At 42.0% G+C, this 27,054-nt stretch overlaps 1 protein-coding gene across 1 annotated transcript; it reads right to left on the reverse strand.

Annotated features, from left to right (window-relative positions):
- Positions 1–23,359: 23,359 nt before the first annotated feature.
- On the reverse strand, positions 23,360–26,840 carry LOC109768896 (uncharacterized). The gene is made up of 4 exons (XM_020327941.4): positions 26,547–26,840; positions 25,227–25,762; positions 24,848–24,911; positions 23,360–24,049 (listed from the first exon to the last, which is right to left on the reverse strand). Exons 2-4 carry the CDS (start codon positions 25,751–25,753, stop codon positions 23,576–23,578), a joined length of 1,065 nt encoding a protein of 354 aa, XP_020183530.1. The 5' UTR covers positions 25,754–25,762; positions 26,547–26,840; the 3' UTR covers positions 23,360–23,575.
- Between the last annotated feature and the right edge of the window lie 214 nt (positions 26,841–27,054).

Consider the following 27,054-nt stretch of genomic DNA (forward strand, 5'->3'; position numbering starts at 1 on the left):
ACCTCATAACCTCATAACCTCATAACTGTTAATTGAAGTTCTAGCTTTGTCCTTATTCAAATTTGACCAAGTCCATAAGAAAAATATATCAAGACCTACAACGCCAAATTAGTTTCATTACACTGAAAACTAAGTTTCTGATTTATTTTGTTATAGAAGTGTATTTAGTTAGTTACTTACTCCTGGTAGCTAATAAGTGGTTACTCTTTGGACTTTGGTGGTGTATGTATAAAAAAACAGTAGCAAATAAAAAAAAGCAGTAGCAAATTAGAAAAACAGTAGCAAAAAATTAGGTATAAAAACAGTAGCAAATATAGCTAGGGCAATTTTGTTTAGGTATAAAAAACAGTAGCTACAATTTGTAAAAAGCATGAGCAACTGAAAAATCATCCTGAAATATAGCTAGGACAAACTTCAGTCTTTTTTTTGTTTGTAACAGAAACTACAGTAGTAAATATTTCCTGAAGTAAATATTTTCAGTCATTACAAATATGATGATGCACCCTTAGGTTTGTCAGGTTCAGCTAAGAAAAACAAACACATGTAAAAGCGACAAGGATGGCTCTCAGCCAAACCAAAGCAAGCATTCTCTTTGATTGTTAATATATTTGGGTACCCTTCTTGACGATGGAGTGCCAGCATTGCTGTTACCGTGTGACTTGTTTGCTTATCACCTCTGTTTCCATGGAGGATTACTTTTTTGTGCCCTTCTTCGTTGATTTCAAGTTACTTGTCAAACTCTCTCTTTGTTAGTTTACTTAGTTGTAGAATATATTACTTTTGTACTCCCACTTATACTGCAGTTGGCCGACTTACTTCATGTTTTTGTGTGCAGATTCGTGCTGTGGTTTGACAGCTTTGGGCCAGTTTTCCAGTTACCAGAGTAAGTAAGCTCTGTTTTCATGTCTTGTGCTGCTTTAATTATTGTTCTCTTGGTATGGTTATGCTGTTAATATATCTCATGCCTAGGAGATGATAGGCTTGGTAAGTTTGTGAAACATGTTCTTTTCTCTTATGTGATTGTTGTTGTCAAATTTGCATGCCTGGTTATTTCCCCTATGTAAAGATTCACTTACGTACGAATTTACTGAGTCCCTCACTGGAGTATCTTGTTTCTTTCCATACTCAGAAGGATGTAGTTTGCCCCTTCCGAAAAGTCTTACCAGTCAGTGCTTAGTTTGCTTAAGATAATCATTAACAATAATTAACTAGCTAAGATTCTAACTAAGAATAAAGTTGGTAGGCCTTCCTTGTTTGTCTATCGATTTACTTATGACTAAATTTTTTTGGTCTATCGATTACTATGTGGACTGTGGTTTCTCAAACCATAGGTCCAAAATGTTGCTTGTAGTGTTTTGTCCAAAATGTTGAATGATACTGCTTGGAGATGCATATATTGTTTCACCTCTTCACATGCCAATGTATTTTCCATGTTGTGATGGAGGCCTTTTTTGCCTTGTCCACCCGAGAGGCCCTTGAGTTTGCCGGAATGTCGATTAACTTCCGTTCCGGCAAATTCGGGTACTCCATATGTCCTATTTTCAGCAAAGGTCATGCTGAAATTTTCCGTGAATTTTAGCATGACTTTGCTAAAAATAGGACATATGGGGTACTTGTGACTAATGCATGGGCCGGGGTATCTTAGTAGTTAATTAAGTAGGATCAAGTGCCCCGGCGTACTTGTGACTAATGCATGGCTTTTAGGGTGCCTCGGTGTCGATAAAAACCGAAATGATGAAAGCTTAGGCTTTTAGGGTGCCTCGGCGTCGAAAAACCCTCAATGATAAAAGCTTAGCTTTTAGGATGCCTCGGTGTCGACAAACCCTAAATGATGAGACCATGATCTTGTTCCTTGACAATAACCAACTTTTTGACCAAACTTTGTTCCTATTTAGAGAGAAACATGGCCAACAACGATGAGGCCGGGGGTTCGGGCGTCGACAAGCCATTCTGGAAGCTGTCCCAGGAGATGGAGGAACAACCTCACTTGTATGAGGACGCCGCCTTCCCCACCGATCCAGAGACCACTGATGGTACCGCCGAGGATGACCCCACTGATGCCACCACTGATAGTGCCGCCGAGGATGCCACCACTGATGATCGCGGCGCACGCACAGATGGCAGCCAACCGAAGAGGCAACGGAAGGACCGGCGCCCGACCGTGCTCCGCACCCTCAAGGAGGAAGTTACTGAAGTGGACTCCGACGGGAATCCAATGGCGCCGGAACGAATAGTCAAGGGGTACTCGCTTCAGCTCGGGTGCATTCTCCGGAGCACCGTCTCGATCAACAGCGAGAACCTGAGGCATCCTGACCGAGGGAATTTGCGCAACCTCCTCTTCACGAAGCTGCACGAACGATACAAGTTCCCCGCTGAATTTGAAAACACAAGCCTCAAAGGGAATAAAGTGAACAATGCTGCCCTCACGAAGATGAGCAAGGCCCTGTCTACTTGGAAAAGCAATGTGAAGAGAATGATCGAGAAAGGTGAGAGTTATGAGAAGATCAAGGAAAAAAATCCTTCGATCACCGAAGATGACTACAACGACTTCAAGATCATTTGCTCGAGCACTGCAAACTCCGAATCAAGTAAGTGGGGGAAAGAAATGCGGGAGCTGAACTTAGGGGAACACACACTCGGTCCCGGCGGTTACAGAGTGGCGGAGCCTATATGGGACAAGGAGGAGGCGGACCGTGCCGAGCAAGGCCTACCGCCCCTCTTCGATAAATACGGTGACAAGCAGACCAGGAACTTTATCAGGGCCCGGTACAAGAAGGACTCGAAAACAAAGGAGCTTACCACAGATCCGAAGACCAGGGCGCTTGAGCTTGTTCTGGTAAGGAATACACCCCCTCGTAATTAGCTCCATATGGTTGCATTCTAATTAATGAAGCCAAATTTCTAAATGGTTCACATTCCTTCCGCAGGCGACTGAAAGCAGTAGCGCGGGGTCGACTAAGAGCAACCCTTGGGACACCACTCTAAATAGGGCGTTGAATGTAATGAAGAACAAGGATAAGCTCAGTAAGCCGACGTCAGCTGGTCGTGTGGCCGGCAAAGGCTTGTCGACAAAATGGTCGTCATACTATGACACTGCTGGGCGAAAGGAGAAAAAGATCAGCTCGGAAAGCCAGGCGCGCGAGGTTCAAGAACTCAGGGCACAGGTGGCGCGGATTCCGGAGATTGTCCAAGAGCAAGTGCAACAACAACTCGGAGCGACGATCACCGCCATTGTGCCTACCTTGATCCAGGGGATTAGTGCGTGGATTGCGGGCGGCCAACAGGGGCCGCCCCCGATTCCTAGCTTCACGGCCAGCAACTCGCAGAACGCGATGGCGGGGTCATTGGTGTCTCCGGCGGAGCCGGCATTGGTGTCTCCGACGCCGGCACGGGAGCTTAATGCACCCGGGTGTACGCCGGCCGGCACCTCTGCAGCAAGCGGCCCCTCCGTCAACTGCACGCCCGCCGTTGGCGGTGCCTCGACATTAGCCGAGCTCGACGCCATCATCACGGTAACTAATTAAGCCTCTCTCGGCCGAGGACTTCATCTCCTTGCCTTTGACTGGGCATCCCTAACGCCCTACATGTTTTCGCAGGGCGCCGCCGACGTTCCGTGCACTCTCCTGCACTTCGTGAACAATGAGTTGGTCGATGTCGCCAAGGGCAAAGTCGTTCAACCGGGCAACCCCTTGTTCCACGGTACCCAGATGCCACCCAAATTGTTTAGGGTTCAACTTGTTCGGGTGCTGCCAGGCTGCGATGAGGTGTTACCTCCGATTCGACCCATCGGGGCCGACGATGATGACGTGATGAACCTCAGCGCCTGCCTGAGCTGGCCCCTGCTTTGGCCGAAGAGCCAGATTCGTTTGGGGGCGGGGGACACCACCCCAAAGACAACACCGCCAGTCGTGCCGGCGCCAAGTCGGCCCCATGGCAAGACCGCCGCAACGGTGCCAGACATCCCTATGCCACTGGATCCAAACATGCATATGGCACAGGATCAGAACGATGACGACGACGATACATTTGCCAACGTCGATCAGTACTTTGCCGATCATGGGGACGGTGGCGACTTCATGGGGCCTCCTTCTCAAGAACCCAACCCAACAAAAGACGTGTGCGATCTAGCTGGTACCGCGGAGAAGCCAAGTTGCAACAGGCGTCGTCTGCAGTTCAGCTCTCAGGAGACGCCTCCAGCTGCCGACTTCACCGAGCCTCATATAGGCGAGGTGCGAAATATGATCAGCCCCAACACACTCAAGAAGGCGGTCTGTGAGCAGAACTCGGTCCCCTTACAGGAGATCAAGAAGAAGGCACGCAAAAGAAAGACTAACAAGGGTGCGGGCCAGCCGGCACCGAGTACGATCCGTACTCAGGACGGGCCACCTTCAACTGCGGATATCTCGAGGAGGGTGCATGTGGCGGGTAGGCCGATGCTACCGAGAAATATGCTCGATGCTGCAACCGGTGTTATGCGGAGTCTGCATGACAGTGTTCTTTCTTTGGAGAAGCGGCGTCTCCGAGAGAAGGATGTGGCATACCCGGTTTTCGCGGCCAAGGTGCCAGAGGGCAAGGGCTTTGTGGATAACTCCATCGGGGGTACGATCGTCCTGCGGTTTGATGACATCCACGCTATGTTGAACCTTCATCCGCTGCACTACACCTTCGTTCGGCTATTTTCGCTGAGTATGGAGATGCGGATCATTCGCGACAAGACCCCGGACATCGTGATAGTTGACCCCTTCTACATGCGTGCCAAGATCTTGGGCAGCGCTGGGGACCGGCAAGTCGCGAGTTCTTACCTCGAAGGCGTCATTCTGGCAAACCAAGATAAGGACAACTTCCTCGTGCCTTACTTTCCCGAGTAAGTCCTCCCCTCAACCGCCCCGTAACATATGAATTCTTAGATTTCGATCGTTTTTCTTTTAACATTCCGTGTTTTCTGCAGTGACACACATTGCACGCTCAACCTCCTAAGCCCCAAATATTCCATGGCCACGTATTTCGACCCGGACCGTCAGTCGAACGTAGACTACACAAATGTGAAGAAGGTTCTTGATGATGTTCTCCCCGGCTACGTCAAATCTGGAGGCACCTTCACCAGGCCTATTCGTAAGTACGGCAAGCACGTGTTCTCCCACAACACGACGTTCTGCTGCGTCAAGCAGCCGCCTGGCGGTCAGAAGGGTGCCTACTACGCCATCCATCACATGCGGGCGATCGTACGGGACCATCATCAACTACTGCTACCGAGTAGACTCAAAGATTGGGCTACGAGCGTGTCGGCAATCCAGGACGCGGACATCAGACAAGAATTCTTTCGCATCCAGTCGGAGTTTGCGGAAATCATCCATCAAGATGTCCTTCGTACCTCGGGGCAGTTCTACCTCAGAATTCAACCGTCCAACAGTGACATCGACACAATCCTACAAATGCAGGCTGACAACGCCCATTGTTTCATGACTCCCACGATAGATGGCGGCTTCATCCACGCTCCGGTCCCTTGAGTCGAGTCGAAAGCAGTGATGTTGTGTCTAGTTCTGAAACATCGATTGGCTCATGTTGTAATTAAACTTTAATGAACTTGTAGTATGTCTCTTTGGTTTCGAGAGTCCTTCAACTTAGATGTAATCGATGCTATTAATGTCTTGCTTTTCTCTTCCGATCGTTCTGTTGCATACTAATATATTGCTTATGTATTGTCTGTGAATTGGTACTAACGTTTCGTTTGGCTACTGCATAGCGATGCCGTGGTATGTCGTGTACAAGGGTAAGGTTCCCGGAGTCTACGACGACTGGGAGGAGTGTCGGAGACAGGTTCACCGATTCAGCGGTAACAGTTACAAAGGGTACGCCACTAGGGCCGAGGCTGAATCTAGATACGCCCGCTATCTAGCGGGAGAGGGGAGGGAGCGTTGGAGGAACCGGATGAAGACGAGTTTCATCGTGATGATGCTCATCGTGATGACCGCAGCTCTCTTCTATGTGATGGTAGTTTAGATGATCGATATCGACTTGTAATGTGAAGACAAACTCGCGGTCTCGAGACTTGTAATATAATGATTCATACTTATACATTTTGTTCGGTCTTTTCAATTCGGAGACTAATATGATGAATTGTATTCGGAGACTAAAATGATGAATTGTATTCAGAGACTAATCTTGTATTGTATTCGATGAATCTGTTGTTGATGTGTGTTGTCTATATTTTGTCCAATTATACATTTTGTAACCTGTGCAAAAAACAGAAAATAAAAAAATAAAAAAAAACCTAATATTCATACTAATGGCGCATCACATCATAGTGCGCCATTAGTATGCTAGAGGATACTAATGGCGCATCACTAAACAGTGCGCCATTAGTATGCCGAAGTTACTAATGGCGCATCCAGTTGTTGTGCGCCATTAGTATGCCAAAGCACCTGGGTATAGATGGCCCCCTGGGAGGCATACTAATGGCGCACTGTTGTATATACTAATGGCGCATCTGGGGTGCGCCATTAGTATACCAGATACTAATGGCGCACCAGTGGTGCGCCATTAGTAAAATATACTAATGGCGTGCTACTAATGGCGCACCACTAATGCGCCATTAATAGCCAAATTAGGTGCGCCATTAGTAGGCCTTTTCCTAGTAGTGATGGTATGGTACGCCCAACCATCTTAAACATTTGGAATATGGGCCTTGTGTAAAAGGTTACAAACCTATTCCAAATCAGACAAGTGCTACTTTGTAGGTTATCCCAAGTTATTGGGTATTCCCCCACCACTATGCCGAGGTAAAGGTTTTTGCCATGAAACGGTATGCTTTTAAAGAGAATAGTTCTTGCAAAAAGGTGAGTGGGAGGACAGTGCAACTCGACGAGATAACAAGTATCTTCATCATCAGGTCAAAGGAAAGGAACCTTGGAAGTGATTCCAGAGTTTCCTACTACAACTAATACGAAAGCCTCTACATGAGATATGGACTTCGGTCGAACTTGCAGCTGAACAACGTAGGCAAAGCTCGTGCAAACATCTCAGGTGCGCAAATGAGATATTGTTTTTAGACAACAGTATACCTACGATACACAAGGAAGCGTTGATGGGCCCTGACTCCGGCATTGGCTAAATGCCAATATAATCTGATAGTTTCCATAAATGATTCAAGATTTAAATCTTGATAAACCCTTCGAAAGACTTAGAGTCTAACGGATTGTAATGGGACTATAAACTGATACGGATAAAAATGTTTTATCCATTAAACTCGACTTGTTGTAGTAACAAGTTTAAGGAGCTGACTACAATGAGATTGTCTCACCATAGCAATGCTTAAAGTTGGTTCGGGTTAAACTAGCAATTAATACATATTTCAAACATGAGATATGAAACATGGATGACAAAAGAATTTCCATGAAATGGAAATACAACCTAGGACTTGTATGTGATACAATCGAAAGTATTTTCTCGGTCCAGAGGATGCTAGTAAGTATGCAAACTTCAGAGTTCCAGCAATGGACAGAAGAGAGCAAAATGGATTTTGAATCTTCGTTTTTGATGGAATGGTCAAAGGGGTTTGACTTCATCAATGGGTAACGAAGATGCTTGTGGTTTCAAGAAAGTAAGTGGGAGTGTAATAATATTTCTGAAAACCTTGTGTGCTTCACACATTGTTAATTGGAAATAAATTTCTTGACACGAATTAAGACTTCATTTGAAAATAGTTTTTCGATGAAGTGCTTGGGCTAAATAGCCTTGATATTAGGCATAATGATCTATGGAGATAGATTTACCTAATGGGGCTGAGCAAAAATACTTAATGACAAGATGCTAAAACCGTTTAGCACTAAGAACGACAGGGAGTGATTCTTGCCGAAATCACATGGAAAGAGTTTTTGCAAGACTCGGTGTCCCAAAACACTGATGAGAAAAATACATGATGGAGATTCCACACACTCCTGTGTTTGGATTAATCATGTATTCCATGGTATGTAAAACAACCAGATATGTCCAATACTCCCAAGTTGTTGCGAGTATAGATACCAAAGTGATCAAAAGTACTGATCATGGGACAACAGTGAAAAAGGGCATTGAGTACTAAAGTAGCAACGATGACATGTTTTCTCGCAAGTGGAGATCATGAAGAGTTCGTTGTAAAAGGTTACATCGATACAACCTTCATCATTTCTCCATGCGATTTTTGATTTAAATTCAGGGTTTTGTGTAACACACAATATGGTGGCACATTTAGTTGGAAATTGTTCCAAACAAGTTACTGTGGCGAATGCTATAACAGAGGCAAAGTATGTTGCCGCTTTCGAAGCGACAAAGACAAAGATGTTGAATCATATAGTTCATTCATGACCTTAGTATGGTTCCAAGAAGGCTTTAGTCAATGAGACACTATTGCAGATAGTTGCTCCATAGCTCAGTCTGAGGAATCAGGTTTCGACCAATGATTCACATATATACAAAGCCAAGCCCGCACAAAATATGAATTTTGTGAAAGCATGAAACTGCGAGGATATGCAGAGATACACACCAAGCTGAAGTTGTCAGATCTGTTTGACATCAGGCTATACCACATGCGAAGGACTGACTAGATTACTGACTCTAGTGCAAGTTTGAGTCTGTAGGAGATATGCCCTAGAGGCAATACTAAATGTTATTATTTATCTCCGTGTTCATCATTATGTTTATGTTCCATGCTATAACTGCTATGGTTCTCGAGTCTACAATAACACGAGGCTTGGAGGAAGACTCATATGCACATGTGGAATAATAAACAACAAAATGTATTCCTAGTCTGGCCTCTAAGACTAGCTCAAGTGTTGCATGATGGTTCTGTTTTGCTGATCATGGGCATGACTGTGTTGGCAACTTTGGGGACACAATGCTAGTAGAACACTTGTGGTTGAATCGACCCATTTGATGTTTTGCTATGAGATACCTTCTTCACAAGTTAATGGTTAATAACACAGAGGAAGTTTACATTTGCATAATTCCTTGGACCATGAGAGTATCAAGTTTCTTCATGCTTGCTTCATGAACTTTGGGTTTGTTAAACGTCATCCGTAAATGGGTGGCTATTACGGCGGCTTACGGGTTCATGGAAAAGTGTGTCAAGTACCTTCATAGCTCAAGATTGGGATTTTCTCCTCCGACTATGGAGATATATTCTCGGGCCCTCTCGGTGTTACAGTATCCATCATCGTCTGGCCAGACAACGTGTGATTTGATCACAGGAATGCCGGAACACGGAAACTAGAAAAGAGAACAAAACCGGTAACGAGGTAACTAGTATAGTGGAAAAGTTGTGGATCCATGGGGATGCAAGTAAATCTCACCTCGGGTATTTGTAACATATCGCGAAGCAACATGATTAGCACACGACAACTGGAGGTTCACTCGAATATTCATTCGTGTGGGTATAGGGGTCAATAGGGGTGTCCACGTCTCCGATGTTGAACATTGATTGGAAAAGGGTTTCGGTCATGTCTATACTTCACCGAACCTATAGGATCACACGCCTAAGGGTCATCTATCTGCTGAATACTAGACAGGGAGTCTGGGAGAAATTCGCCGAAAAAGATTCGGAGACAAGGGAAGAGTTACGGAGAGAGAATAGCGAAATAGTTTCGTAAAACCAAAAAGTTATTTCGGGGTATACCATTAAGTCAAACTGGTTTCGGCACACACCTGATAATTCTTGGAGGGTGCCAGAATCACTCTGGAAACTTCTGGGAATTTTTCGGGATAAAAAACAAAAATGTTGCGGAGCTGCCGAAACCGCTTTGGTTGCTTTTCGCTGATGAAAATCATTGATCTAAAAATGTTTCGGAACACGTCCAAAATTATTTTAGTGGGTACTGGAATTATTCTAAGACCCACAGAAATATTTTCGGATTTAATGGACGCGAAAAATTGTCTTTACGGATAGTGAAAACACATTCTTGTTTGCTTTTCGCAGATAAAAATCACTAATTCGGAATTATTCCGGAACGTGTCAAAAATTATTTTAGTGGGTACTGGAAATGTTCTAGGCCCACGTAAATATTTTTGGTTCGTACGGACACTGAAAAATGTCGTCATGAATAGTGAAAGGGCTTTTTGGGTGGCTTCTTGGAGAAGCCATCTTGAGGGCCTTTTGGTATTTCCCCCCTTGGCTTCTTGGAGAAGCCACTCTTGGGCTTGGCCTATAAATAGGGGTGGAGGGGGCTGCCTAAAGGATCATCCCTTGCTCCCATACGCATGACATAGACTTGTCTGGCTTCTCTCTCCCTCAAAGCGAAATAGTTTCTTTGAGCCGAAAGGCTGTCTGGCTTCAGGTGGGAACTAGTTCTGGACGGCGAAACCCTGTCGGATAGATGACACCGTATGTGTGCAACTCTGTAGAGAGATCGTAGTTTCGGTCTTAGTTCGAGAGTGCCTCCCCGAAGGGCTGTCCGAGTGACCGTCCGAGTTTCCAAGGTCCTCCCGAAGGGCTGTCCGCGACACCGTCCGAGGGACTGTCCGACCGCCTCCCGAAGGGCTGTCCGAGGGGCAGACGAGGGAATACATCCTCGCGGTTGGGTGGTTGTAAATCCTAGCTGTGGGGATCTGCATCGCCGATCGTCATCGACTCTACTTCCGCTACGCTACGAGTCGGTAACGAAAAGATCAAACCTTGTATGCAGTCTCCATAGTGGTCCTGGGCTGGTCTGTAGGTCAAAAAAAATTTGTTTTCTGTCGCGTTCCCCTACAGTGTGTGTGTGGGTCTGTTAGCGAGATAGCCGGGAAGTGGCCGCGTCTCTCACACTGGAAACGGCCGCGTCGTTCGCGTGGGAGCGCGACCGGTGCGCTTGCCGGGGAGTGCGGAGCTTGGCGAGTGTGTGAGTGCGGCGCGGCTTGAGCGCGGCGTGGCGCGTCTGTGCGCGTGCGTATAAGGCCCACTCGCCCCTATGTAGTCGTTTCCCAGTCGAGTTCGTGCTCGAGGAAAATCGCCGTATGTGCTGCGGGCGTTCATCGCTGGAAATCCACCATCAGCTTGTCGTCGTCTACCTCCGTCCGTGCGTGAGACACACACACACACACAGAGAGCAAGTCTAGGTTCGTCCCAACACTCTGCTGGTCACCGCAGCCTGAGCACGATGGCTCCTCCGCAGCGACCAGAGAGGAGACGAGCTGCAGCATATTGGGGAGGAGGAACACGGGCGCGGGAGCCGCCACCGCCGTGGCCGGAGGTAACAAGGAGGGAGGCAACACGGCGGCCGATGGGTGGAGATCGACAGCGAGGAGGGGGTGATGCGGCGGCCTTCTCGGAGGAGGGGGGTTGCGAGGTGGGGGCGGGGCGGCGCGCGTTGTGCTCGATTTGCGGGCAAAACAGAGCCCATGATGTGCTTGATTTGGGGGTGGAAACAGAGCGCGCGCTCGATTTGGCAAAGTCATCGTGATACATGTAAGCCGAGTGTCAACCTAATACACGGTTTATATTTACTTTTTATATATTTTTTGCATTTTTTATAATCTTTCTTTTTTGTATTTCATCTCATTATTTTTGGACGTATAACAAAGCCCCCTTTATTTCATTATAGCACATATGCCGATGCATTGCAACGGGAGAAAAAATAATATGCAGTTAAAGTTAGAGAGGATTATATATGCAAGTAAACCATGTGTGCACGTGAAAAAGGAACATTTAGCTTCCCGGTTTTGACGAGTGTGAAGTAGTCAATCAGCTATTTTTTCATTCATCGATCGAGGGCATTTAAGAGTTTTGTGACGTCATCGTACACCAGAGAAGGCCCGTGAATTATTCAATCTACCTTTCCTTTCAATCGAGAAGATTTTAAGGTATAAAGTTTCTGAATATTGTAGGAAACATGCATCATTTTTTAAATCCTGAATAATTTTGTTTAAATTATGTACACTTTTAGAAAACTGCGAACAAAATTTGAGACATGATCATCTTCTAAAATTCATAAACATTTTTTACAACAGCAACTTTTTTATAGAAACATGAACTTTATTAGAATTTATGAACATTTTTCTAGAACGGAAACATGTGTTGAAAATTCGTAATATTTTTCGAAAATGTGCATCTAGTACATTATTTTCAATTGCTTAAATAAGAATATTTTTCGAATTTGGAACATTTTTAAAATACCATTTTATTTTTAGAAATATCAAACAATCTTGAAAAACAATATTTTTTGAAAAATGGGAAACATTTTTGAAGTTTCGAATAATTTTCAAAATAGCAACAAATTTTTAGAATTTTGAACATTTAAATAATTTGATTTTTAGAATTCTGAATGTTTTTTGAGAATTTTGAATTTATGAAATAAATTCTATAAGAAAAATAAATTTGGAAGGGAAACAAGTGATAGGGGAAGGAAGAAGTAAAACACAGAAACAAAAAACAATGGGTCAGCTCATTATTTGTTGTCCTGTGCTAAGCTCCGACTATTTGGCGCGCTGCGCGGAAAATAGAATGTTCCGAGCTGTGTGGGCGGAAAATAAGTCTGCTGGCTTCGCTGGGCCACAGCGTGCGGCCTACGTACGAAATTATGGAAACACTCTTTTTTTCTTGCAAACGAACGCATAATAATTTAGTACCACCTCGGATAGAAAAAAAAGCATGTGCGTTGCAACGGGAGATAAAATAGTATGTATTTAAAGTCACTGAGATATATATGTGCAAGCAAAACCCTATATGCAAACGAAAAAGGAACATTTAGCTTCAATCTGCTATTTTTCCTATTCACTGATCGAGGGCATTTAAGAGTTTAGTTACGCCATCGTACGCCAGAGAAGGCCCATGAGTTATTCAATCTACTCTTCCTTCCAATCCTTTCAATCGAGGGAATTTTAATGTATGAAGTTTCTGAATATTCAAGGAAACATGAACAATTTTTTAAATCCTGATCAGTTTTTTGAAAATTATGTACATTTTTTTTTGAAAATTATGTACAAAATAAACGAAACATTTTTTAAAATTCACACACGTTTTCTGAAAATACCAATTTTTTATCAAAACATGAACATTATTTGAATTTGTGAACATTTGTTTAAAATGGAAGCATGGGTTGAAAATACATAAGATTTGTACAAAATGTGTATCTTTTATACCCGCACATTATTTTTAACTTTGAAAATCTCACTAAAATAAGACTATTTTTTGAATTTGGAGCATTTTTTGAAACGCCATTTCTTTTTAGAAATCTCGAAAAAAAATTGAAAAATAATAAGTTTTTTGAAAAAATGGGAAACTTGTTGGAAGTTCTCAATATTTTTCAAAATAGCAACAAAATTTTAGAATTCTGAACATTTTCCCAATTTGTTTTTTTATTCTGAACATTTTTTGAGAATTTTTAATTTACCAAATAAATTGTAAAAGAAAAATAAACTTGGAAGGGAAAAGGAGATAGGGAAAGGAGAGTAAAATTAGAAGTAAAATACAGAAAAAAAATGGGTCAGCCCATTATTGGTTGTCTTGTGCGAATCTCTGACTATTTGTCGCCCCGTGCTGAAAATAGAATTTTCCCAGCTGTGTGGGAAAAAAATAAGTGGGCTGGCGTCGCCCACGTACGAAAATTATTTTTCTAACAGACAAACGCATAAGAACTTAGTAACACCTCGGGTAGAAAAAATTCTTCTTCAACTGTGAACGGATGAAAAATTGGCGAAACACACCTTTCTTTATTAATAGGTATAGATATAGGTTTCATACTTATATTAGGGGAACATAAAAGTCGGGGAGCTTTTTCGACACCCCCGTTTATTTCTTTCTGCGGTACTGTCGTGTTTGTGAGGCAAGTTCGTTTTTGGCCAAAAATGTAGAGGGTACATATTTTTGGACTTACCGACCAACAAAGGCATTCATCTAATAGCATGAATAAGGTACGCAACAACTTATCCTTTTCCATGTGATCCTAATATGGGTACACTAGGGGGTTGGAAGAGTACAAGGCCATCAAAATATTAAAGTGTCGGTGAACAAAGAGAGATAGGGAAATTGCTGGCATAAAAAATAACACCCATGAAAACTAGTCGGGAGAAAATGGGTGAAAAAGAAGGGAAATCATTTTAAGACCATTTTCGCATTAAGCCAAGTGCTCTCAAAGGGCACACAACTTACATGCCATCTAAGCCAAGTGCTCTCACAGGTCACACGGCTTATAGGCTGCTCCGTGACCGTCAACCACTTCCGTTGTACACACATGATAGATATCTTTGGCGAGTGTGTGCTAAAAGCTGAGAGCTTTTCTGTGTAGAAGCCGTGTACCTCATGTAAGCCAATGGCTTTTCAGGACCACTCAGCTTACATGTACTATATGCATTTTGGCATTAAGCCAAGTGCTCTCAAAGGGCACAGAGAGCATGCCATCTAAGCCGAGTGCTCTCGCATGGCACACGGCTTATAGGTTGCTTCATGTAAGCCAATGGCTTTTCACAACGATGGTAAGAGGTCACCAGGTATACAGTATGGATTGCTTCGGTACAACCTCATCATTCACAAGGCCGAGTTCATTGAGTGGGTGCCTCTAGGGTAGGATGGCAACAAGTGCACCTGGCTCATCAACCAACCTGCAATTGCTCCAATTAAGGTAAACATGTCCAGTACATCCCAAATTTATCTTTTCCATAATACAATCGTTCATTAGTTTTATTGTCGCATAGAGCTAATACATCGGATATAAGAGTTTAACTGTCTAGACTTTGTATATGCATCGCAAGTTCGCAGCAACAGCATCTTACCTATTGAACAAAATTTGTATATACATCGGATATAAGAGTTTAACACACACCATTCACATTGAGAAAGACTACGAGCATTGTTTCAAGGTGTTGGTGCGGAATCTGCCTCTTACCGTGAAGAGCTCTCAGTTGCAACTCTTCTTCGGCAACTACGGCAAAGTGTCTAGCGCCAAAGTAATCTACAAAATTGGTTGCGCTGTACAGCAATTCCTATTTGTTTACTTCTTTTGTTCTTTAAATATACAACGCTACAAAAGCAGCATTTTTCCCTATTTGTTTACTTTCTTTTCTTTTCTTTTTTTTTTCATTTTTACTTTTATGTTGTACGGAAATGCGTGACATTTTTCATCAAATTCGATGAACCTTTTCAAATTTGATGAAATTTTAGATTCGATGAACTTTTTTCCAAACTCGATTAACATTTTTTCAAAATCGATGAATTTTTTCCAAACCTTCTTTGAAAAACCGATGAACTTTTTTCCAAAATTGACGATTTTTTGTTTCAAAATCGATGAACCTTTTTCAAAACTGGAACTTATAAAAATCGTTGAACCGTTTTCATATTTGGTGAACTTTTTCACAATTCCTTTTTATTTTCCCAATTTTGGTGAACCTTTTTGAACCCAAGAACATTTTTGAATAAATCCATAACCCCTTTTTTATTTCACAAAACACCGAAGGCCGGTCTTTTTTCGGAACCAGCGGCGCATCAAAGAAAAAAATGGAATGACAGGAAGGCGAGTTCATGGCGCGAACGATTTGTTTTGAGCGAGCGAGCAATAAAAGTCTGGAGCAACCGAGAGAGAAACTTTAATGGGCCGCCGCCCACTCCTGCTCACATGAGCGCCCGATTTCCTAACCGGCGCTAAGGGCACCGATTAGAGGTCTTGGGTTGTACCCTAGAACGTGATGTGGCCCCACGGTCTCAGGTTTCTCTCCCCCGACACATCCCCACCAACGAAACGAACCTGAGGAAGATGGATTTCAATTGCAGTTTTTATTTTGAAGGTAGACCCCTAATAATAAAGGGGCTATTGCTTCTGGCGGTACTTCATGAAAATTAACCTCAAAGTTCAAAATATTACCTACCAATGCCACACATAATAATTGATAAAAAACCATTTTACACAGGGGAATCCTCTGTCTGGGGCGGCCCATGCTATACTGCACTATGCGTGCTGAAAGAAGACACAACGCGGCCGTTTGAGCCGGCCCGTGTTTCTTAAATTTCATTTTATTTATTTTTCTTTTATATTTATTATCATTTAATTAATTTGGGACTATCGAAAAGTTCTGAAAATAAAAAAATGAGGGTTTTGAAAGAAAATTTTTCAAAATCATAAATTTGTTGTGGATTGAAAAACTATTCATGATTTCGTAAAAGAAATGTTTGACTATCCAAAAAATGTTCAAAATTTTGAAAACATTGGTTCGAAAAGTCAAAAAATGTTCATAATTTTTTAAACAGTTCGTGTACTAAATTGTTTAAGGAACTTGAACAAAATTTTGCTAGTTCAAAAAATATTCACGAACGGATAACTATTCCTAAAATTAAGAAAATGTCCATGACTTACGAAATAGTCTAATCATTCATAAAATATTCGCATATTCAAAATATGATCATGAACAGTTCCCCAAAAAAATGTTCGTCATTCTAGAAATGTTTGCCGCTTCAAGAAAATTGTTTCAAAAAATGTTCCCAATTTTAAAGACAGTGTTTGCAAATAGTATAAACTGTTCATGATTCACAAAATGTTCTTGATTGAGGAAATGTTCGAAAATTGTGAAAGTGTTCATGAATTTGAAAATGTACACAATTTCATATAGGTTCACAAGTTTTAAAAAATGTCATGATTTAATTTTGTTCATGATTTCACGAAATTAATATTGATAGTGTATCTCGGTAATGAAGCAAAATATGGTCATGGCCGTGTGTGATGATGATTTTTTTTCATTTCAAATTGATAGTGCCCTTTTGCTAGTACCAATAATAATTATTATAAGAAGAGTAATAAATATAATAAAGTGGCTATTGCGTCTGGCCGTACGTCATGAAAATTGCTCCGAAAGTTGCAAAACATTACCAACAAATGCCACATATAAGTGATAAAAAAATGTTTCACACAGGGGAATCTAGGGATCTCCTATACTGCGCTTTGCGCGCTGGGTGAAGACGCAGCGTTCAATTTGGGCCAGCCTATGTCCTGGCGGCCTGTTTTTTATATTACTTCTTTTATGTTTTTTTTCTTTGTGTTTTTCCTCTTTTGTCTACTTTTAATAAATTGTGAACTCAAAAAAGTTCCGAAAATTAAAAAAATTATCATTTCGAAATAAATTGTTTAATAAATGATCAAATGTTTCTGTATTACAAAAATGTTCGTAATTATGTAATATAATGTTGTTTATTCAAAAAATGTTAAAAGTTTGAAAAACAAATTTCATAATTTTTTATAAAATGTGTTTTATAAAATTTTAATAAAATTGAACAAAATTTCATGAATTTAGAAAATGTTCATGAATGGAAAAATATCCTAAAAATTAAAAAACTCTTCGTGACATAGAAAATAGTTTATTGCATTCAAAAAATGTTTGTTGATTGAAAAAAATTTCTTTAAATAATTGTTTTTGTTAAATCATAAAAATGTTTGTAAATTTAAAAAATACATCCACCAATTTCCAAAAAAAGTTCATCGATTCTAGAAATGTTCGCTGATTCAAAAAAACTGTTTTAAAGATGTTCACAATATTAAAAAAAGGTTTGCAAATAGTATAAACTATTGATGAATTCAAAAATATTCTTGGTTTTAGAAAATAATCTAAAATTGATAAAAGGGTTCACAAATTTGAAAAATGTTCACGATTTCAAATATGTGCATGAGTTTAAAAAAATGTTCATGATTTTACGAAATTGAAAGTGATAGTGTATTTCGCTAATGCAGTAAAATGTAGCCAGTGCCATTAGAGATTATGATTTTTTTTCTTCTCGTTGCAAGGCCCGGGCCATTATGCTACTGTTAACTAAGTACTCAAATTCTCTTCATCAGAGGCGTCATGTATGGTTGGGCCAACCCCATGATCCTCTAAAAAAACACATCTCCACCAATGCACCAGTGAGGTCGTTGTTCATGTCTGGATGGTTGGGCCAAAGCTGGAGAAGAGGAGTCCGACGGGCACCGGAGACATGTATCTACAGTGTCGAACGTACGGATCAGGTCCAGCCGTAATAGTGGCCAGCAAGGTCATTCATCGACCTGATCCGTTGTCGTTGATTTCGTATCTCTATATTAGGCAATCTCACCATACCTCGTCTATTTTACTGTTATATATATATATATACAATTTGTTGATATAAATAATAAAAATATTTTGTCATGGATACCTCATGAAGGTATCAATTTTTATGTATACATGTATTCATCTATGCGTACAAAATTCACAAGCCGACGAGTCACATTATGCGTATGTAAATATGTATATCTCTTTCTTTTTATTCATTCATTCTCACTCCACCAATTAATGTGTGTCTTAATTCTATTCAAATGAATAAATAAAAATGGGTGGACGTACCAGCTATTAAATGCTAGGTGCCTAGGCACCTAGGTGCCTCAAATTATATATATATATATATATATATATATATATATATATATATATATATATATATATATATATATATATATATATATATATATAAACAGAATATTATTTTGTTACCGCTCGGCCCTATAAGGATGCGACGCGCATGCCATAGCAGAAACTTCCCGACCCGACCCCAACCTAACCCGCCTCCTACCGCCGGAGGCAGCCGTCGCAGGCGAGCGAGCGACGGCAGCAGCCGGAGCGAGGGAGCCCGCGGCGCCGTGACGGGTCGCTCCTCCGACCCGCGTGCTGCCGCCGGCCGGCCGTCCGCACGCCTCCCCGCCGACGGGCTCGCCGGCACCTCCCCACACGCCTTCCCTCCGACGGGCGCCGGCCCCTCCCCGCGCACCTCCCCGTCGACGGGTACCGGATCCTCCCTGCGCACCTCGCCGTCGACGGGTGCCGGATCCTCCCCGCGCGCCGTCCCAGCCTCCCTCCGCCGCCGCGCACGGCCATCCCCGCCCCGCGCCGCCACCCCGAGCCCCTCCGCCGTGCGCCGCCACTCCGAGCCCAGCCGCCCTGCGCCTGTCACCCCCCGCCTTGCGCAGCATCCTACCGACCGGATCAGCCGCCAGCCGAATCCAGCCTCGCTCCCGAGCTTCGTCTTCTTCCTCGCCGAGACACGCGACAGCCACCCCAGTTCGGGCATAGTAAGTACCTCAGTACGAGTTAAAAACGGTGGTCTACTCGGAATAAAAGAAATGGCAGAAATTCAAATTGTAAAAAGTTCAAGTAAAAAAAGAAACCCCATGAAAAATCCTGCTTAGTAAGTATCTCAGTACAAGTCGTAAAATAAGAGAAGTTCAGAACATCGTTGTAAAAAAAAATTGAGTTCAAAAAAAAGAAAACAAAACATTTTCTTTTTAAATAAAATATCATTCAGTTCGTTGATTCAAACCATGCAAGTACAGAGGCGACGATACAGTAAACCGTTGAAAATTTACGAGCAAAAATATTACCCAAAAACAGAGCAAAGTCTAGTTAGTGAAAACATGTTTATACAAACCCATGCAAACATAAGTACAAGTACTCTTTTTTCAAAATAATTCAGAATTACTCTACAAAAAATAGCTCAGTACAAACACACACATATATCAGCACGAGTACTCTGTTTTTCAGACGGGAAAATAGCAGGACCCGTCTTGCCGTATTCAAAATTACTCTTAAACGATTGCGAATTTGAGAAAATGTTTAACATGATTAAGTTTCACATTTTCGGTAGCTTTTTAATGATATATTATTTGCACCATTTCAATAAACTTTTTAACAAAATCACGTTCAAAACTAACTTTAACCGTATTTGAATTCGTATTTAAACCGTAAGGAATTAGAAAAAACTTTCTATACGCAAAAGTTGCGCATTTTCCATAGCTTTCCAACGGCGTATCGTTTACGTCAGCCGACAAAACGTTTGCAAAAAACAGCGAAAATATTTTTCGTCCAGAATTTCACTATTTTTCAAATTACTTTTAAATCATATAGAATTTAAAAAAATAGTAGATATATGGAAGATGCGGATTTTCACAAGCTTTCGAACGCCATCTCATTTGCTCAATTCCGACACACCGTTTGAAAATTAAGTCCAAAATACGATTTGCGTTTTCGGTTTTGAAAAAACGGTTTTTTCAAAACTGCTCTTAAACCATAATTTTTTTGCAAATTTTTTTTATAAAATTGTAATGTGGATGTTACACGCCCCGTTTCGACAAAAAAATTGCAAAAAAAATTGAACTAAAGAACATGATTTTTAACAGAAACAGAAAGCATCAGTTTAAGCGCTCGAATTTCATCAGTTCAGCCGCTTGAATTCATCAGTTCATGTAGGGTAACAGAATAACCCAGATATATATACTAAAAAAATGCCCTTGCGTTGGAACGGGATATAAATATTCTAATACGCTAGCTTGTGATTTATCTGTCAATAATAATGTGATTGTGTAAATAAATGTTCATCAAATTTTCACCGTGAATTATCATATATTTTGATTAGAAGTTTGGTAAGTAAATTAAAGTGAAATTGATTCAGAAGGTAAGTAAATTAAGGTGACTGATTATCATATACATGGAAGGTTGGACGAAGGGTTGGTGAGAAGAAAGGTGAAATGGAAACCTTATATTCTTTTTAAGTAGTAATGATACATGTATTCATCCGTGCGTAGAAAATCCACAAGCCGACGAGTCACATTGTGCGTACATCCATGTATACCTCGATCTAAAGAGGATGCATGTAACATGTATATCTCTTTCTTTTTTATTCGTTCATTCTCACTCCACCAATTAATGTGTGTTTTAATTCTATTCAAATCAATAAACGCAAATGGGTGGACATGCGAGCTATTAAATGGTAGGTGCCTAGGCACCCAGGTGCCCCAAATAAATTTACATATATATATATATATATATATATATATATATATATATATATATATATATATATATATATATATATATATATACTAAAAAAATGCCCGTGGGTTGCAACGGGATATAAATATTTTAATACGCTAGCTTGTGATTTATCTGTCAATAATAATGTGATTGTGTAAATAAATGTTCATCAAATTTTAACCGTGAATTATCTTATATTTTGATTAGAAGTTTGGTAAGTAAATTAAAATGGAATTGGTTCAGAAGGTAAGTAAATTAAGGTGACTGATTATCATATACATGGAAAGTTGGACGAAGGGTTGGTGAGAAGAAAGGTAAAATGAGAACCTTATATTCTTTTTGAGTAGTAGTGATACATGTATTCATCTATGTGTAGAAAATCCACAAGCCGACGAGTCACATTATGCGTACATCCATGTATACCTCAATCTAAAGAGGATGCATGTAAACATGTATATCTCTTTCCTTTTTATTCGTTCATTCTCACTCCATCAGTTAATGTGTGTTTTAATTCTATTCAAATCAATAAATGCAAATGGTGCCCCAAACAATATATATATATATATATATATATATATATATATATATATATATATATATAATGCCCGTGCATTGCAACGGGCTATAAATATTCTAATACGCTAGCTTGTGATTTATCTGTCAATAATAATGTGATTGTATAAATAAATATTCATCAAATTTTGACCGTGAATTTTATCATATACATGAAAGGTTGGACGAAGGGTTGGTGAGAAGAAAGGTGAAATGGGAACCTTATATTCTTTTTAAGTAGTAGTGATATATTCTCCTGATCTACAATTTGTTGAGTTTTACGCTAAGCCAAGGGTGCGTGCACGATCACGGCTAAAAACGTCACCCGGCTTACTCTAAGGCGTCAGTTTGCCGACAAATACTGTTTAATTACATATCGGCTTACCGTAAGCCGTGGGTGAGCCGCAGCACTCGGTTTACCATAAGCCACGGATTGGACGCCCCCATGCCGCTTGGCGCCATGGCCAGGCTCGATTCACCTTCAACTTAGGGAGATCGGACTGGAGGCACTTTCGGGGGTGGAGAGGAGGCGGCACTCGATCAAGACTCGAGGAGGGAAGGTGGCGCTCAGGTTACTGATATCTCGGGGCGTGGAACCTATGATGACTCGCATCAGATCAGGCTGATGAACGGGGGTGGTTCTAGCTAGTTTATTTTTTATAGGACGGTGTGTTGGTTTTCCCCAATCGGAGCCCCACGATTTTGGGGGCCGTGTGCTATCGCACAGTTCGCACAACCTTGTTGACGGGCCTGCTCAAGTGGTGGCATGAAGAGCAGGCAAGTTGTGGCGTCTAGGTTGTGTGTGAGTACATGGGCGTGAGTGCCTGGTCCCTTGTATATATACTACTTTCAGTCAATGAGAAAACGGGCCGTGAGGGCTAGAGGAAACGTGTAGTGCATATGTTCTCACCCCGAGCAAGTGGCAAAGCATTTTCTCCTTGGTGAAGTGTGTGTATGTGTGTGTTCTGTGTTCAGTTCTTCTCACTCGATGTGTGTTCTTGTGTGAGGCAAAGAAAGAAGAGAGTTGTGTGAGGCAACAAGAGGTAGAAGAAGAAGGGTGCTGTGAGAGGCAGCACCAACAATTGGTATCGGAGCCTTGTAGATCCACGGCGCTGATGACGGCGTCGCGGATATCATGTGGGGTGGAGAACTATACGTGAGGTGAAGCTGTCGGTCAGCGTGATGCCGTTGGTGGCCAGTTGCGGTGCGATGCCGCGAGATGGTGATGGCGTGGCGATCGGTGCAATGAAGGCGTCGTCCACGTCAAGTGGTGTCTGCTGCGTACGGCAAGACAACATGGTGATTGGTGCGGCGAGGGCATCATCCACGACAAGATGGTGCATGGTGACCAGCCTTTTGCATGTAGTTTAGTCTAGCTTATCAAGTGTCCAGTGAATTTTCATCTGTATGCGCGAAGTACGCGAGATGCTGGGCTGCCGTGCGATGCCGATGGTGCCGTGAGATGCGGCAAGATGCGACAGTGGCTGAAGCGTCACGAGCTGCTCGTTAAGATTGAGCCAAGTGATCTAGCCAAGTCATAGTTTGTTAGTAGACGCAGGTTGGTAGCTACATGTGAGTTGTGAGCTAGCTTTCCTCATGTATGTAGGTTGTTCGGCCACAAGTGGTTGCCGGGTCTTGTGGAGCATGGAGATACTTTAGGACAGTTAGTGCATGAAGCTAATTAGTGGAGTAGTGGCTCAAGTGATGGCGTGAAGAGCCGGCAGGTTGGGGCGCCCGGTTGTGCGTGAGGATCTTCTGAAGATGCCATCATGTCTTTCATTTCATTCAAGCACTATGCTGATCCATTATAATCTCTCTTTCTTTTTTTCTCATTTTATGCTGGTGCTCTCTCCTTTTGGTACCTGTGAGTTTATAAAGAAAGATGCATGGTGTAGGGGCTGTGGAAGCACTCATTCATCACGCCCGTCTAGCTCATTTGGTAGAACGCAACCTTGACGGAGAATGCCCTCCGTTTGTTCTTGGCTTCTGGTGTTTCAGAGGCACTTGCGGGATCATGTAGTGAAGATGCTTCATCCACCAAACTCAAGCATAAATATCTATTTAACCCATATTTTCTATAAATAGAAGCATATAACCCAAAGTCGATCAAAAACAATATCATCGAATCAACATGTATTTTATTCATCACGGAATACAACAGCTTCCTTGCCGGGATATTATTTTATTTTAGGCCGGAGTGCACAATATATCGGCACTTACGTACTCACACAAAGACATAAGTATATATCCCTTTCGCATATATGGTAGCATAAACAGTTCACAGTTCTGGGTAATTGTGCTTCACCAGACGAGCAAGTGGAAGACCATCGGGCATAGGTGCCACACGGCAAACAGTAAGCCCGTCTGTTATCTTCACCTGGCTCGTTCCACTGCTGAAAATCAAGTCAAGCAGTGCACCTGCAGCAATCCCAATGACCACACCAATTCCGAACCCGACGACTGCTCCGACTACCGTGACAGCTGCAGAAGCGATTTGGATGTTAAGCGCTATGAATCCAGCTTCTACAGCAGCAGCAGCTAGGTCTCCCACCACAAGGCCAACTGCTGCAGTTAAAGCAGTCACTGAATTCCTAACCACTGCCTCCAGCTTATCCTCTGCAGTGAATATGTCCCACACCATTACACCTGCTGTAAAAACCAAAACTGCAACCCCGAATTTTCCCAAAGCTTCAAATGTGTAAGTCACCACGGGTTTTCCTTGTCCGGCTTGTGCAATAATATTGTCATATACCTGGAAAACATGCAGTTAGCAATAATCCTGCCACTAAATCCAGTTAGTGTTCAGGTCTAAGTACGTTTCCTTATTTGACATGTTAATTGACCCGTACGTGTGTCATAGTTGGCTTGCATGCCATATGCGCAGTCTTGGTACTAGCAGGTTTGTTCATGTCCGTGTAGGTTAGTACTAGCTTAGGATTAGGTTTCTAGTCTGGTTAGGAGTGGTGGTGTTGGTTATGGTACGTGTCAGTATTTTTGTCTGGCCGTGTGTGTCTAGGCTGAAAGCTTGTAACGTGAGATTGTATCCTGAAGAGAAGAAAAAGAAAAGAAAAAAAAGAAAAAAAGAGGAAAGAAGAGAGGCACAACACGTGCCTTTTGCTATAAAAAATTGCGTGACCTGTTCGTGGTGATTTGATGTGATTGATCCGCGGACGAAATTCCAACATATTTAGTACCAAGTTCTCACCATACATGGGTTAAAAAAATGGACTTGAAATCACCAAATTCAACTACTTCAATTCAGTTTAGTTTAGTTCAACAAATTGGAGCTCTGAAGAATACGGCATATATCCGTTCTATATCTTGACTCTTGATGAGTTGAAACATATTTTTTTATGTCCTGACTTCTTTCCTTTTTAAACCTTTTGTTCACACTGCACAGTACCACGAATCCTTTTTTATATAAAAATTAGAATAATATTTAAGTACTGAGACAAAAATTGTACTATGACACCTTAAACATTGTTAATTAAGCAATTAATTTGTGATAAACTTATAAAGGGCAAGGTTTAGAGAATAAGTTAGTTCATACCTGTAGCTTTTGTATATCACCCAAGTTTTTGAAAGCCCCCCTAAAACCAAGCTTTGCCATATTACTGCAAGGAGGAAAGCAATTGAAGTTACATGTACTACCGCAAAAGTACTGTCATTAAGTCTAAAGAGTAAACAAGGATTGTATTCTCTAAGTGATTTAAAAATTTCTTTTATTTGTTCTCAGGAATGTTAAAAATATTTTAGCAATGTTAAGCAAGTACAACAGGATTTCTACAAATTTCAGCAAAGTTCAATATCTTACTATTTTCATAAAAAATCAATTTTGGTTTCCAGTTCCCATCATGTGAAATAATAATAATAATAGTGATAACAGTAATAATAATAATAATGATGATGATGATGATGTAGGGACATACTCTTGCACAAGATCTTCAAACAAGATTTTGCTTTCCTTGAGCCATTTTGAGAATTGATTTGGTACAAAATGCTGAAACTTTTTGGCATTGTCAAGCGCAGCTTTCTTATACATGCCGGCCTCAAGAGCAAGGCGCTGAGCTTCCTTCTGCTGGGTGGCTGGATTGAGCCACTTTAGCTGGTTGATGAGATCATCACTGTGGGTCTTGAGCTTGTCAAGGTAGGTGAGACGTGTGTTGTAACTACGGATGAATTGGAGGGATGTGCCAATAGTCTTGGTGCAGTAGTCATTGACATCCTTGGCAATTTGTTGCTTGGCAGGATCCTTGGTTTGCGCTATCATGTCCTGTGCACTTTCAAGGACATGGTACACCTTATCACGGGCATCTTTCGCATCTTTGAGATACTTTTGCTGCTCCGCATATGACTCGAACTTAAGCTCTTGAAGCTTCTGCACTTCTTGTCGGTGGATCAACTCAGCTAGCTTATGTAGCTGACCTGGACTTAAATCAACTGGATCACGAGACATGATGTATGCCTGAAGAAAAAAAGATACAGTAAAAAAAAGTCGAAGTGAGAGACGGAAGGATACAAGACACTAGGATTCGATTGCATAAACAAAAACAAAAATAACCGCGCTGCCCTTGCCGTAGGGTACTGAGTTTGGGCATGGGTCTTCTTGAGTTTCCAGTAGCGTCTACAGTGAGGGCTGGATCGACGATAGTCTTCGACGAAGTCGGAGTCGCTTGCTCGGAGATTAGGGAGGGCGATTAAGTTAGTTGGGGAGAAGTGATGACCATGAAGCTGGAGTGCTAGGTTATTGGGGTCCACTATGTTGAGGTGTGTGGAGTTTTATGTGTGTGCTGCTTAGTGGTTTGTGATCATTGCCGTCCGGTTTCCATTAATTAACTAGGTAACTCTCTTCCTTAATTAAGGGATGAGGGAAATTCTTTTGCCCCCGTTCAAAAGAAAAGCATACTAGCTAGGCCAGCAGCTGAAATGGTACTACTCGAACTCCAGATCAGATCTACCTCCATACATCATCTGGGCTGGGATTGGGGAAGGGAACATACTAGTATTACTACTTGGGAGTAAGAATCAATCAATCATAAAGTAAATTATGACAGTACGTCAGTGTGCACAATACAATACGAGCTGAGGAATGAATAAAAACTGAATAGTGATTAAGATTATCAATTCAGGTGGGCGTGTACTCCACATTAATAGATTGACTCCCCCCAAGAAAGAAAAATCCATGCATGGATTCTAACAACATGAACAGACAGGGGAGGGGAAGGAAAGGGAAGGGAAGAAGCACTCACCTTGGCCTTGGGGTTCCACGGCGACTACAGCCGCAAACAAGGAAGGATCAGCTTCGATTGACCACAAGGATAGGCAATGAAGGGGCTTGTTGTCCTGTCCTGATCCGAGACTCTCTCTCACGCCCACAAGACAGAGAATGGTTGTTGGTGTTTATAAAGAAAGAGAGGCAGAGGCCGTAGTTGGAAAGCCAGGGGCAGGGGCATGGGCATGGGCTTCTGCTTAGATTATACTAACCATTTGTGTATTTGGAATGAGGATTGCAACTTTGCCACTTCCATGCATTTTTTGTCTTATTCCTAAAGTTTATGCTGCTTCATAAAACACATGGCCTTCCCCCCTGCTAACATTATCTAATTTCTTAGAGTTCCTCCTTCGTCCTAGCCGTCAACGTGCACACATACGTCTGCTGCACCATGGAGGTTGGCTCGGAAGAGTCGGGAGGGGGTCCCTACAATCATGGCCAAGGCAGGGGCGATCACCTGAAAGAGCGGCGTGCCAACGGGAAGG

This window comes from Aegilops tauschii, chromosome 3, assembly GCF_002575655.3.
Source record: "Aegilops tauschii subsp. strangulata cultivar AL8/78 chromosome 3, Aet v6.0, whole genome shotgun sequence".
NCBI classification, from domain to species: domain Eukaryota; kingdom Viridiplantae; phylum Streptophyta; class Magnoliopsida; order Poales; family Poaceae; genus Aegilops; species Aegilops tauschii.